Source organism: Stegostoma tigrinum, chromosome 1 (assembly GCF_030684315.1).
Source record: "Stegostoma tigrinum isolate sSteTig4 chromosome 1, sSteTig4.hap1, whole genome shotgun sequence".
In the NCBI taxonomy this organism is placed as follows: Eukaryota; Metazoa; Chordata; class Chondrichthyes; order Orectolobiformes; family Stegostomatidae; genus Stegostoma; species Stegostoma tigrinum.
In genome coordinates, this window is record NC_081354.1 from 30,266,967 (window position 1) to 30,280,224 (window position 13,258).

General features: G+C 42.1%; 1 protein-coding gene across 2 annotated transcripts in view; it reads right to left on the reverse strand.

Annotated features, from left to right (window-relative positions):
* intu (inturned planar cell polarity protein) overlaps positions 1-13,258 on the reverse strand; it is a 139,877-nt gene that overhangs the window by 36,242 nt on the left and 90,377 nt on the right. For both annotated transcript variants that reach the window (XM_048536378.1, XM_048536370.1), the window contains 2 exons: positions 9,513-9,702; positions 685-738 (listed from right to left, as the gene is read on the reverse strand). In XM_048536378.1, coding sequence (XP_048392335.1) covers positions 685-738; positions 9,513-9,702 — 244 coding nt within the window. The remainder of the gene's footprint in view (positions 1-684; positions 739-9,512; positions 9,703-13,258) is intronic.

Sequence of the window (13,258 nt, forward strand, 5' to 3'; positions counted from 1 at the left end):
TTGCCAGGTTTACACAGAACATAGAACATAGAAAAGTACAGCACAGTACAGGCCCTTTAGCCCATGATGTTGTGCCGTGAAATAAGCCTAATTCAAAAATAAAATAACCTAACCTACATTCCCCTCAATTCACTGCTGTCCATGTGCATGTCCAGCAGTCGCTTAAATGTCACTAATGACTCTGCTTCCATGACTTCCACTGGCAAAGTATTCCATGCGCTCACAACTCTCTGGGTGAAGAACCTCCCTCTGACGTCTCCTCTATACCTTCCTCCTAACACCTTAAAACTATGACCCCTCGTGGCAGTGAATCCTGCCCTGGGGAAAAGTTTAAGATAACAAAGTGTGAAGCTGGATGAACACAGCAGGCCTAGCAGCATCTTAGGAGCACAAAAGCTGACATTTCGGGCCCAGACCCTTCATCAGGTTTGCTGTGTCTGTTAGAACCTTTTTAAGGCTCAGCCTGCAATTAGCCTGCATGCCTGGACTCTCAAACAAAAAGCTGGTTTGGTATGCTCTTCTCCTTTAACACAAGCTATCCCAAAGTCCACCTGTCATTTCCAGCTCATAATTCAAAATTCTTAAAAGAATAAAAATGAAAATAATGAAAAATCAATTAGGGTTCTAACTCAGAAATAAAATGATATAATGTTCAGATATTATACATTATTATAATTTTATTACCAAATCTCCAAAGTCTGCTGATTCGAGATCACTCAATGCTGTATCAATCTCCACCTGAAATTAGAATAATTTGAATTTAGGATGCAATGAGGAAAGTATACACCAGAACCACCAAATTTATTTAAAAAAAACTTTGGGAGGTACTGCTCCATTCAGCATGTGATAAGCAGCAAATGACCACTTAACTAATTAAGTTTATATGTGAAATGTAAGATTTAAATGTTTGCAAGCATTATTACATATTTATAAAGACAGCAACGCCATTCTACCTAACGCTTGGTGGTGAATTTAATGGTGCCCCGCCACCATGCCCACAGGTGTAGGGGGACAGAAAATAAAGCAGGTTGTCAGCCCACTCTCTACATGACCATGCCACTTATGGGCAGTATTTCCACCTTTGCCACAATTGCTCAGTCGTGGGAGGAGGTGTGCAACCCGGCAGCTTACGCTGCTGGAGGGCACTAAGGTGGTATATCTTCTATAGAAGACATTCCCATTAGATGCCCCTTTTCCTTTTAGCCTACTTCCTCTCATCTTGGGGTCTGCAAAGCAGGTTCATCCAAAATCCCTGGATTGACTTGACATCTGGAACACACCTTCACATCTCTCGAGGGATTGCTTGTAGTCGTTATTCTCTCCATGAGGCATTGGCCAATGAGGTTGGCTGGCAGTGTGCTAATGAGGACTTCCTTCCCCAGGAGGGGCAGAATTTCCACTTTGTTCCTATTAAGGCTGCCTACAGCATATTACTGCTGCCGGACAGTTGCATTGACACTGAGGTGACCGCAGTGTCAATGCACTATTTAGTTGGGGACATGGGGCGGGGGGTGGGGGAAATGAGGGAGAGAACAGATACTCCATCCTCCTTAAAACTCCTCCAGGTTTATACTTCACAAACATGGTATGTCTGGCTGGTTGTTTGATTGAAAGTTATCCATTAACTGTATGCACAGAGGAATATAGTTAGTTAATTGCGCAAAAGTTTAGAAAAATCCAGAAATGAAAAATAGTTAACCGTAGTATGGTGCAGACTTAAAAATCCACTATTTCCTAATCACAATCCATTCCTCTATGGAAAAGCAAGAATTACTCTTCAGGAAGGGTTTAAAATTCAATGCATGTTACTGTGGGCTGTTTTTCTAAATTTCTAAGAAATGAACCACTGTCTTGAGCAAATAATATTGCTGCTTCGAAGCCAAAAAAGTGGAAGCTGAAAACGTCTTGGAAAAAAAATGGACACACGAGAGAGGAAGCAAGCAACAATTTCGCTGAAATACCTCAAAATAAAACAATGTTGTCTAAAATTGATTCAGAGATAGGAGGAACTGCAGATGCTGGAGAATCTGAGATAACAAGGTGTAGAGCTGGATAAACAGCAGGCCAAGCAGCATCATAGGAGCAGGGAAGCTGGCGTTTCAGGTCTAGACCCCGATTTTCTGAAGAAGGGTCTAGGCCTGAAATGTCAGCTTTCCTGCTCCTATCATGCTGCTTGGCCTGCTGTGTTCATCCCGCTCTACACCTTGTTATCTAAAACTGACTTTAGTTCAGCTTCAATTCAGTTAAAGGTCCTTGAAACAATCATTAGTTTCAAGCACAAAGCTTCAACTGTTGCAAGAGTTTGCGAGAACGCTTCCATAGAACTTAGCAACAGAAGCTTATAACAAGTGAGGTAAATTTTCAGACAATCCACACCTCAATTATTAATCCACCAGAGAATTATCTCATTTGTTTATAATTTCCTAGCTCAGATTTCATGGGCTTACAGATTGTTTTATTATATTAGAAAGTAACTCAAAGACCTACGGATGTTGGAGATCTGAAACAAACAAAAATAGAAATTGCTCGAGAAACACAGCAGGTCTGGCAACATCTGCGGAGACAAAACAGAGTTAACATTTCAGCCAATAAAATGATTCTGAACTTTGAGGTGTCTACCACTTCAACAAAGCACCCTGTACCCACGGCAAAGTGCAAGCTGGAGGAATAACACCTCCTCTTCTGCTTTGGTACCTTACAGTCTTCAGGGTTCAACACTGAGTTTAACAACTGCAGAGCCTGAACGCGTCCTGCCCTTATCTATGACCCACGCCAACAACTCCAAATCCTGTTATGAAATGGGTTAGTTTTAGCACAACCAACATATTTTCAACTACTCCTTATTATCATGTATCTAGCTTCTACTTTCCTGGTTTACAATGTGAAATCTGCACACCTCTGTTCTGTCTCTCTCACTCTCCCTCTGAGCTGTCTCCACCTATCCACTCATTCCTTTTCCCTCTGACCCCTCCCCTGCCACACCCCAACCCCATACCCCATAATCAGTATAAATATCACACTTTCCTAGCTGCTTCTAGTTCTGAAGAAGGATCACTGGACTCAAAATGCTGACTCTGTTTTTTCTTAAGCGATACTGCCAGACCAGAAGTTCTTCAATTTTTTTTTATTTTGGAGTATTTCATTGGTTGATAAATCCTAACTAAACACTATGCAATGTCAGTATGAGCACCCTGAGAAATCAGCAATTTACTGGATAACAGTGACTTCATAAGTGGGTTTGAGTTCCACAGTAAACACTTGCATTGATCACAAAGAGAAAAAGCTTGAATGTGCTAACCAGAAAGATTTCTGATAGCCACTTGGGACATCGTTTTCTGAAAAAAAAGTTAGAGATTGCTCAAGTGAGGTGACAGCAATTCTGGAGTTCTCCTTTGTTAAAGTATTAATGAAAAGCTTTTTTCCCCAGGAGACTGACTACAGCAAAGTCCATGCAGGATTACATGATAGTGTGACAAGTGATCCTTTTCTCTCCGAGCCATACCATTTTAAGCTCTTATTAGGAAATGCTAAATGGTGCAAAACCATCAACAAGACTATAGACTTCTCCTTCCCACTCTCAAACTAAAATCAAAACAGATTTAAATGCATTGATTGCATCACATCAAACATACATTCCACAAAACTACACCAAAGCAAAATGAAATGCATTTCAGACCCAAGATTTTCTCAGAAGCATGGAAATCTTCCTTGCTTAATTAATCATGCTTGCACTGAAAAGACGTAAGTTGGATTATCCCCATTTAATGAAATATTCACTGAATTGAGATCAGAGGGACTTTGGTTTGCATGTGCAGCAGTCCCTTAAGGTATCAGGAAAGGTGGATAAAGTTGTTCAGAAGGCAAAAGGTATTATTTGTCTTTACTCGCTGAGGGATAGAGTTTAGGAGCAGGGAGGTTATGCTGGAACTGTATAAAAAGAGTTGGTTAGGCCACAGCTACGGTATTGTGTGCAGTTCTGGAATCCATATTATAGGAGGATCTGGAAAAGGTGCAGAGGCGATTGACCAGGATGTAATACAGTCATACAGCACAGAAACAGACCCTTTGGTCCAACCAGACCATAATCCTAAACTAAAGTAGCCCCATCTGCCTGTGTTTGGCCCTTATCACTTCAAACATTCCTTATTCATGTAATTATCCAAATGTCTTTTGGATGTTGTAACTGTACCTGCATCCGCCACTTCCTTTGGAAGTTCATTCCACACAAGACCTTCTGTGTAAAAAGGTCAACCCCTGTAGCTTTTTTAAAAGCTTACTCTCACCTTAAAAATATGGCCCCTGGTTGTGAAACTTCCAACCCTAGGGAAAAGACACCTGCCATTCACCTTATCTATAATCCTTATGATTTTATGAACCCTGACAATAACCCTATCGCAAGTCACCCCTAAACCTCCTATGCTCCAGTGAAAAAAGTCCCAGCCTATCCAACATCTTCTTATAACTCAAACCTTCCATACCTGGCAACATCCTGGTAAATTTCTTCTGAACTCTCTCCAGCTTATTAATATTCTTCCTATAACAGGACTACCACAACCGAACACAGTATTCCAGTACAGTACTCCAGAAGAGGATTCACCAACTGCAACCTCAACATAACGTCCCAACTCCTATACTCAATGGTCTGAGTCATGAAGGTAAGCATGCTAAATGCGTTCTTAATCACCCTGTCTATATGTGACACAAACTTCAAAGATTTGTGTACGTGAACCTCTAGGTCTCTCTGTTCTACATACTACCCAAGGCCCTACTTTTAATTGTCTAAGTCCTGCCCTTGTTCGTGTTACCAAAACGCAACACCTCAAATTTATTCAAATTAAACTCCATCTGCCAATCTTCAGCTCATTGACCCAATTGATCAAGATCTCTTTGTAATCTTTGATAACATCCTTCACTGTCATCTATAACCACTAATTTTCATGGCATTCACAAACTTACTAATCATGCTTTCTATATTCTCATCCAAATCATTTATATAAATGACAAACAAATGTTTCAGTTATGAAGGGACATTAGACAGCCTGACAGTCTCCTTACAGACAGAAAATTGATAGGGGCATGATCAAGATGTATGAAATTATGAAGGCCATGGGCAGGATAGACAGAAAGAAACTTTATCCTTGATGGAGGGATCAATGACAAGGGGTCATGGATTTAAAGTAAGAAGCAGAAACTTTGCAGGGGATGTGATGAAAAACTTCTGCACCTTGATAGTACTGGGAATCTAAACTCACTGCCTGCAAAGGTGGTAGAAACAGAGAGCCTCGTAACATGAAAGAAGTATTTAGATGCGCACGTGATGTCAAGGCTACAAGGCTATGGGCCAACTGCTGGAAAATGGGATTAGAATAGTTAGGTGGTTATTTTTGACAGGCACAGATATGCTGTGTCGATGGGCCCTTTTCTGTAATGTAGATCTCTACAACAGTTTCTTTATTGTACTTTGCAAAGGACTTGGGATAAATAAGGTGCAATAGCAGCAAGAGGCCAGTGAGTGGCACTGTAGATTACAAAAAAATTCTACATTTTTTTCAGATGATGGGAACTGCAGATGCCGGAGAATCCAAGATAACAAAAGTGTGAAGCTGGATGAACACAGCAGGCCAAGAGCTAGAACTGTTGATGCTGGAGTCAGAGGTGACACAGTGTGGAGCTGGAAAAACACAGCAGGCCTCCCAGCGCAGAAGCAAGAACACTGATGTTTCAGGTCGGGACCCTTCTTTAGAAATGGGGAGGAGGAAGGGAGCTCAGAAATAAAGAGATAGAAGAAGGGTGAAACTGGGGAAGGTAGGTGAGATGGTGATAGGTGAATGCAGGTAAGGAGTGGTGGGGATTGATCAGTGGGATGAGGTGGGTGGATAGGTGGGAGAGAAGATGGACATGTTGTGTCAGGTCAAGGTGGCAGGAATGAGAGGGAGGGATGGATACAGGATGAGACTGGGGATGAGAACATTTCAAAACTGGTGAAATCCATGTTTAGGCTGTCCGGCTGTAGGGTCCCGAGGCAGAATATGGGGGAATGCTCCTCCTGCTTGTGGGGTGTGCCATTGTGGTACTGGGGGAGGCCCAGGATGTTGGGTGTGCGCGTGTGCGTGTGCATTGAGGAGCGCATTAAAATGGTTCACAGTCGGAATGTGTTGTTAGTTGTCGTGTACAGAGAGCAGATGCTCTACAAAACGGTCTCCACGTCTCCGCTTGGCCTCACTGATATACAGGAGGCCACACTGGGAGCAGCAGATGCAGTAGAGCAAGTTGACAGATAAGCAGTTGAACCCCTGTCTCATGTGGAAGGTTTGTTTTGTGCCTTGAATGGAGGTGAGGGGAGAGGTGTAGGCGCAAGTGTAGCACTTTCTATGGTTGCAGGGAAAGGTGCCGAGGGTGGTGGGGTTAGTGGGGAGTCCGGAGCAAATGAGGGAATCGTGGAGAGAATGGTCCCTAAGAAAGGCAGATAGGGATGGGGTTTGATCGTATGTGACAGAAGTGGCAGAGAATGGCACATTGGGTGCAGAGTTGGTGGGGTGTAATGTGAGGACAAGGGGGATTCTGTCTTTATTTTTGTTGGGGGGAGGGGATGTGAGGGCAGAAGTGCAGGAAATGTGAGAGATGCAGTTGAGGGCATTTTCAGTTACCAGAGGGGGGATGTTACGGTCCTTGAAATAGGATTACATCTGGGATGCATGGGAGTGGAACACCCCACCTTGGGAGCAGGAGCAGATGCGGCGGAGGCAAAGGAGTTGGGAACAGGGGATCGCATTCTTGCAGTAAAGTGGGTGAGAGGAGGTGGAGTCCAGGTAGCTGTGGGAATCAGTAGGCTTGGAATTGATGTCAGTTTTGAGGTGGTCGCGAGAGATGGTGATAGAAGTCCAGGAAGGAGAGAGAGGTATCAGAGAAGGTCCAGGTGAATTTGAGGTCGGGGTGAAAGGTGTTAGTAAAGTTGATGAACTGGTTCAAGCTCCTCATGGCAGCATGAGGAGCATCGATACAGTCAAAATAGTGGAGGAAGAAGCGGAGGGTAGTACCACTTTCTGAAGAAAGTCCCAAGGCGAAACATCAACTTTCCTGCTCCTTTGATACTGCCAGGCCTGCTGTGTTCATCCAGCTCCACATCTACAATTTTGTTTTATTCCTTGCAGATCGTCTTGTGCAAGAACTATGGAGCTTTATGTTTAAGACAATGCATTAAATGAATTTTCCTTTGATACAAAGAGGAAGGTTTATTATTTTTAATACTATTAGATATTTACTCCGAGATGGTACAAAATTACGATATTAGTTTAAGTATCATAGATGGTAACTTTCAACCAAAACATAATAAAAAGAAAAACGACATGGGAAATGTGATTCAAAAAAAGATATTATACTCAAAAACTGTATAAGCATGCATACAAGTCGCACTGAGCTGGTATGAAATTGACTGACTTGAAACTTTCTGGTTGTGGAAAGATCATTCATTTGTACAATTAATATACACCACATAACATGAGCTGAAATAATTAGATTACAAAGCTATGTTCTCCAGGCATTTCAAGGCTCCGTACTTTGCACTTGATAAGTTGGCTTATGAAGTAGCAAAAATTATATATTTCTACTGTAACAGAAGGCTTAAAGTAACCCAAATCATGGCAATCATTATAAATAAAACTACATTTGATAGAACTTGCAACTTAGTGAGGTCTTCTGATTATTATGTGCAGTGACAACATTAACAACTTAGTCAGAGATAGTAGGAACTGCCAATGCTGGAGATTCTGAGATAACAGTCAGCTTTCCTGCTTCTCTGATGTTGTTTGGCCTGCTGTGTTCATCTAGCTCTATACCTTATTAACAAGTTAGTGATGAGTTCCTCCAATCCTACTGCAATATTTGTAATGAAATGGAAAGCATATTTAGAAGAATACTAATTGCCCACTTGTCATCAGTAGAAACTTGAATTTAAATAACTACAACTCTGAGCTACATGAAGTAGGTGACCAGTAGAGGTGACCAAAAAGTCTGGTTAAAGAGACGGGGATAACTTTAAGTAGGGTTAGCAGATAAGCAGAGTAAATCACATTACTAAGGAACTGACTTGTGTTAAGATGGTTGAAACTGACAATGTGCAATATATTCCTTGCCTGTAGAGACTTTCAGAGATCAAAGTTTGGGAAAACCATTGAGGAAAAAAAAGGTACTGTAGACTTCCCTATTGTTTCAGTGCCATTTTAATACCTTTGGTAATGGAAGTGTGAAATTCCTTTGTTCACATAGATTGTCCCCATTGAGTTTCACTAGTCAGCTGTCGCATGACAAACTCCTCCTTGGGAATAGCTGAATAATCACCTCAGTGTTTTTTAAAGCATGGACCCTATCTCTACTACAAGTTGAAATACATTGCTGAAGTTGAACATTTAAAAATATAAGGAACATAAATGGGGCAGCATGGTGGCCCAGTGGTTAACACTACTGACTCTCAACACCAGAGACATGGGTTTTGATTCATCATCCTGTGACTGTCTGTATGGAGTTTGCACTTCCTTCCTGTGTCTGCGTGGGTTTCCTCCAGATGTTCCGGTTTCCTCCAGATGTTCCGGTTTCCTCCCACAGTCCAAAGAAGTGCATGCAAGGTGGATTGGCCATGCTAAATTACCCATTGTGTCTAGGGATGTGCAGGCTAGGTTGATTAGCCATGGGAAATGCAGGGCCACAGGGACAGGGTGAGGGGGTCTGGGAAAGATGCTTTTCGGAGGGTCGGCTGATGGGCTGAATGGCCTGCGATCACACTGCATGGACTCTACGGTTTAAGGTATAAATTTAGCACTGAAGATACAGCTGTCACTGATGCAACAATTAAAATTAGAGTTGTCAAACAGCACGGAACTGAAAGAATACAGTGATCTCAATGCCTTGATGGGCTGAAGAAGGTTACAGAGAAAGGAATAGATGAGGCTTGAAGAATATTAAAGCAAGAATCAGACTTTTTAAATTCAGGTGTTGCCAGTCCAAGAACCAAATGATGATCAACAAGTACAAAGAGGATGGAAAATTAGGCTGTGGTGAAAAAAGAATTATACAGAAGGGTTTTGGACAAGTTCAAACTTTGAGAGGGTAAAGGTTGGATGCAGGCTGGGAAAACAAATTTAAATACAAAATCATAGTTAAAATTTCTACAAAATTATCTGTTCTTGCTGGTAACTTTTTTTAATTGTCTCTCTAAACAGTTATCTACATTTCTCACAACTTCTGACATTTTCAGGAAAACCGAAAAGAGAACATCTTTATAAATTAAGTTGCAGGTTTGCTACTCAATAATCAGAGGAATCCTTGCCTTGCTGTTTTTGTACTTTACATAAGTCAGTTTAACGACCACAACAGATGATATCAGAATTTTTCACACGATAATGTGACATATAATATGTATTTGAAGTCTAAAGAAAAAGTTGTACACAAAATAGGGCACCAAAATGTTCTGACTGCACACAAATGTTCTAACTGTCCTTCGAACAGAGTTAACTTACTTTGATACCCTGGGGTAATGTGAGCCACCGAACTCCAGGCAGACTGTCTAAAAATAATGTGCTTGAAATACTGTAACACTGGGAACTGGGACTTGCGTTGCAGTTTAACTTAGCTGGCTGAATGGCTCGTTGGAAGTACAGATTGAAAAAGTGGTCTAACTGGGGAACATTCTCCAGCTTGCAAAAGGCACTAAAGGAGGATAAGACACAGAATTAAAAATGCAGAACATCAAACTGGTTCACTAGTTGTCCAAAAGCAGAATGGAACATTAAAAACAAAGTCAGAAATAAAATTACAATATCTGATACAAACATCATTTCTGCAATATTATTTTAGATGTTTAGAAGTCACTTTCAATCCTTCATTAATGTAACTAAGAGTAAATAAATACCCAAGCCATCTGCTCTTTTGTCTAGAAAACAAGCAAACCATCACAAATCAATATAATTAGTAGTAAATTCAGCACTAATTTCCATCTTGAGCTATTTTTGGTTGGTCTGAACACAATGCTCATAAAATCATGGGCAAGAGAATTAATCAAAAGAAAACTAGAAATCATCAAGAAATAGTAGGAACTGCAGATGCTGGAGAATCTGAGATAACGAGGTGTAGAGCTGGATGAACACAGCAGGCCAAGCTGCATCAGAGGAGCAGGAAAGCTGACGTTTTGGACCTAGACCCTTTTTAGACAATAGACAATAGACAGTAGGTGCTGGAGTAGGCCATTCGGCCCTTCAAGCCAGCACCACCATTCATTATGATCATGGCTGATCATCCACAATCAGTATCCTGTTCCTGCCTTATCCCCATAACCCTTGATTCCACTATCTTTTAAGAGCTCTATCTCTTTCTTGAGAGCATCCAGAGAGTTGGCCTCCACTGCCTTCTGAGGCAGAGCATTCCATACATGCACCACTCTCTGGGTGAAGAAGTTTTTCCTCAACTCTGTTCTAAATGGCCTACCCCTTATTTTTAAACTGTGTCCTCTGGTCCTGGACTCACCCATCAGCGGAAACATGCTTCCTGCCTCCACAGTGTCCAATCCCTTAATAATCTTATACATCTCAATCAGATCCCCTCTCATCCTTCTAAACTCAAGGGTATACAAGCCCAGTCGCTCCAATCTTTCAACATATGATAGTCCCGCCATTCCAGGAATTGACCTTGTGAACCCATGCTGCACTCCCTCAATAGCAAGAATGCCCTTCCTCAAATTTGGAGACCAAAACTGCACACAATACTCCAGGTGCGGTCTCACCAGGGCCCCGTACAGCTGCAGAAGGACCTCTTCGCTCCTATACTCAATTCCTCTTGTGATGAAGGCCAGCATGCTATTAGCTTTCTTCACTACCTGCTGTACCTGCATGATTGCTTTCATTGACTGATGTACAAGAACACCTAGATCTCGTTGTGCTTCCCCTTTACCTAACGACTCCATTGAGATAGTAATCTGCCTTCCTGTTCTTGCCACCAAAGTGTATAACCACACATTTATCCACATTAAATTGCATCTGCCATGCATCCGTCCACTCACCCAGCCTGTCCAAGTCACCCTGTATTCTAATAACATCCTCCTCACATTTCACACTGCCACCCAACTTTGTGTCATCAGCAAATTTGCTAATTTAATGCCTTCATCTATATCATTAATATATATCGGAAACAGCTGCGGTCCCAGCACCGAACCTTGTGGTACCCCCTGATCACTGCCTGTCATTCCGAAAGGGACCCGTTTATCATTACTCTTTGCTTCCTGTCAGCCAGCCAATTTTCAATCCAACTCAGTATTTTGCCCCCAATACCATATGACCTAATTTTTCTCACCAATCACCTATGCGGGACTTTTTCAAAGGCTTTCCGAAAGTCCAGGTACACTACATCCACTGGCTCTCCCTTATCCATCTTCATAGATACATCCTCAAAAAATTCCAGAAGATAAGTCAAGCACGATTTCTCCTTCGTAAATCCATGCTGACTCTGACCTATTCTGTTACTGCCAGCCAAATGAGTCGTAATTTCATCTTTTATAATTGACTCCAGCATCTTTCACACCACTGACAGGTTAACTGGTCTGTAATTTCCTGTTTTCTCTCTCCCTCCTTTCTTGAAAAGTGGGACAACATTAGCCACCCTCCAATGCGCAGGAACTGATCCTGAGTCTATAGAACCTTGGAAAATAATTACCAACGCATCCACAATTTCTAAAGCCACCTCCTTAAGTACCCTGGGATGCAGACTATCAGGTCCCAGCAACTTATCAGCCTTCAGACCTAACAGTCTATCCAACACCATTTCCTGCCTAATATAAATACCCTTCAATTTGTCCATTACCCTCGGTCCTTCAGCCACTACTGCATCTGGGAGATTGCTTGTGTCTTCCCTAGTGAAGACAGATCCAAAGTACCTATTCAACTCATCTGCCATTTCCTTGTTCCCCATAATAAATTCACCCGTTTCTGACTTCAAGGGCCCAATTTTAGTCGTAACCATTTTTTTTCTTTTCACATACCTAAAAAAGCTTTTACTATCCTCCTTTTTTTTTGGCCAGTTTTCCTTCATACCTCATTTTTTCCTCTGTGTATTACCTTTTTAGTTATCCGCTGTTGCTCTTTAAAAGCTTTCCAGTCCTCCGGCTTCCCACTCATCTTTGCTATGTTATACTTCTCTTTTATACAGTCCTTAACTTCCCTCGTCAGCCACGGCTGCCCCTGCCTCCCCTTAGGATCTTTCTTCCTCTTTGGTATGAACTGATCCTGCACCTTCTGCATTATATCCAGAAATACCTGCCATTGTTGTTCCACTGCCATCCCTGCTAGGGTATTGTACCATTGAACTTTGGCCAGCTCCTCCCTCATAGCTCCATAGTTCCCTTTATTCAACTGCAATACTGACACTTCCGATTCTCCCTTCTCCCTCTCAAACTGCAGATTAAAACTTATCATATTATGGTCACTGCCTCCTAATGGCTTCTTTACTTTGAGGTCCCTGATCAAATCCGGTTCATTGCACAACACCAGATCCAGAATTGCCTCCTCCCTGGTAGGCTCCAGTACAAACTGTTCTAAGAATCCATCTCGGAGGCACTCTACAAACTCCCTTCTTGGGGTCCAGTACCATCCTGATTCTCCCAGTCTACCCGCATGTTGAAATCTCCCATAACAACTGTAGTGATACCTTTGTGACAGGCCAATTTCAACTCTTGATTCAACCTGCACCCTACCTCCTGACTACTGTTTGGGGGCCTGTAGATAACTCCCATTCGGGTCCTTCTACCCTTAGAATTTCTCAGCTCTATCCATACTGACTCTACATCTCCTGACTCTATGTCCCCCCTCGCAAGGGGCCGAATATCATTCCTCACCAACAGGGCTACCCCACCCACTCTGCCCACCAGTCTGTCCTTTCGATAGCACGTATAGCCTTGAATATTCATTTTCCAGGCCCTGTCCACTTGAAGCCACGTCTCAGTTATCCCCACCACATCATCCTAGCCAACTTCCAATTGAGCCTCAAGCTCATCCACCTTATTTCTTATGCTTCGTGCATTCATATATAATATTTTTAGTTTGTTTCTCCCCTCACCCTTCCTATCAATCCCTATTTCACTTGGCCATACTGTACGATCCCTTCTTGAGTTTTCTGCTTTGTTGATTCTGTTGTCCTTCTTAACCTCTTATTCTCACTTTCCCTTTAACTTCATTCTTAAATTTCCAGTTTGGCCCCTCCCCCCCATTACTTAGTTTAA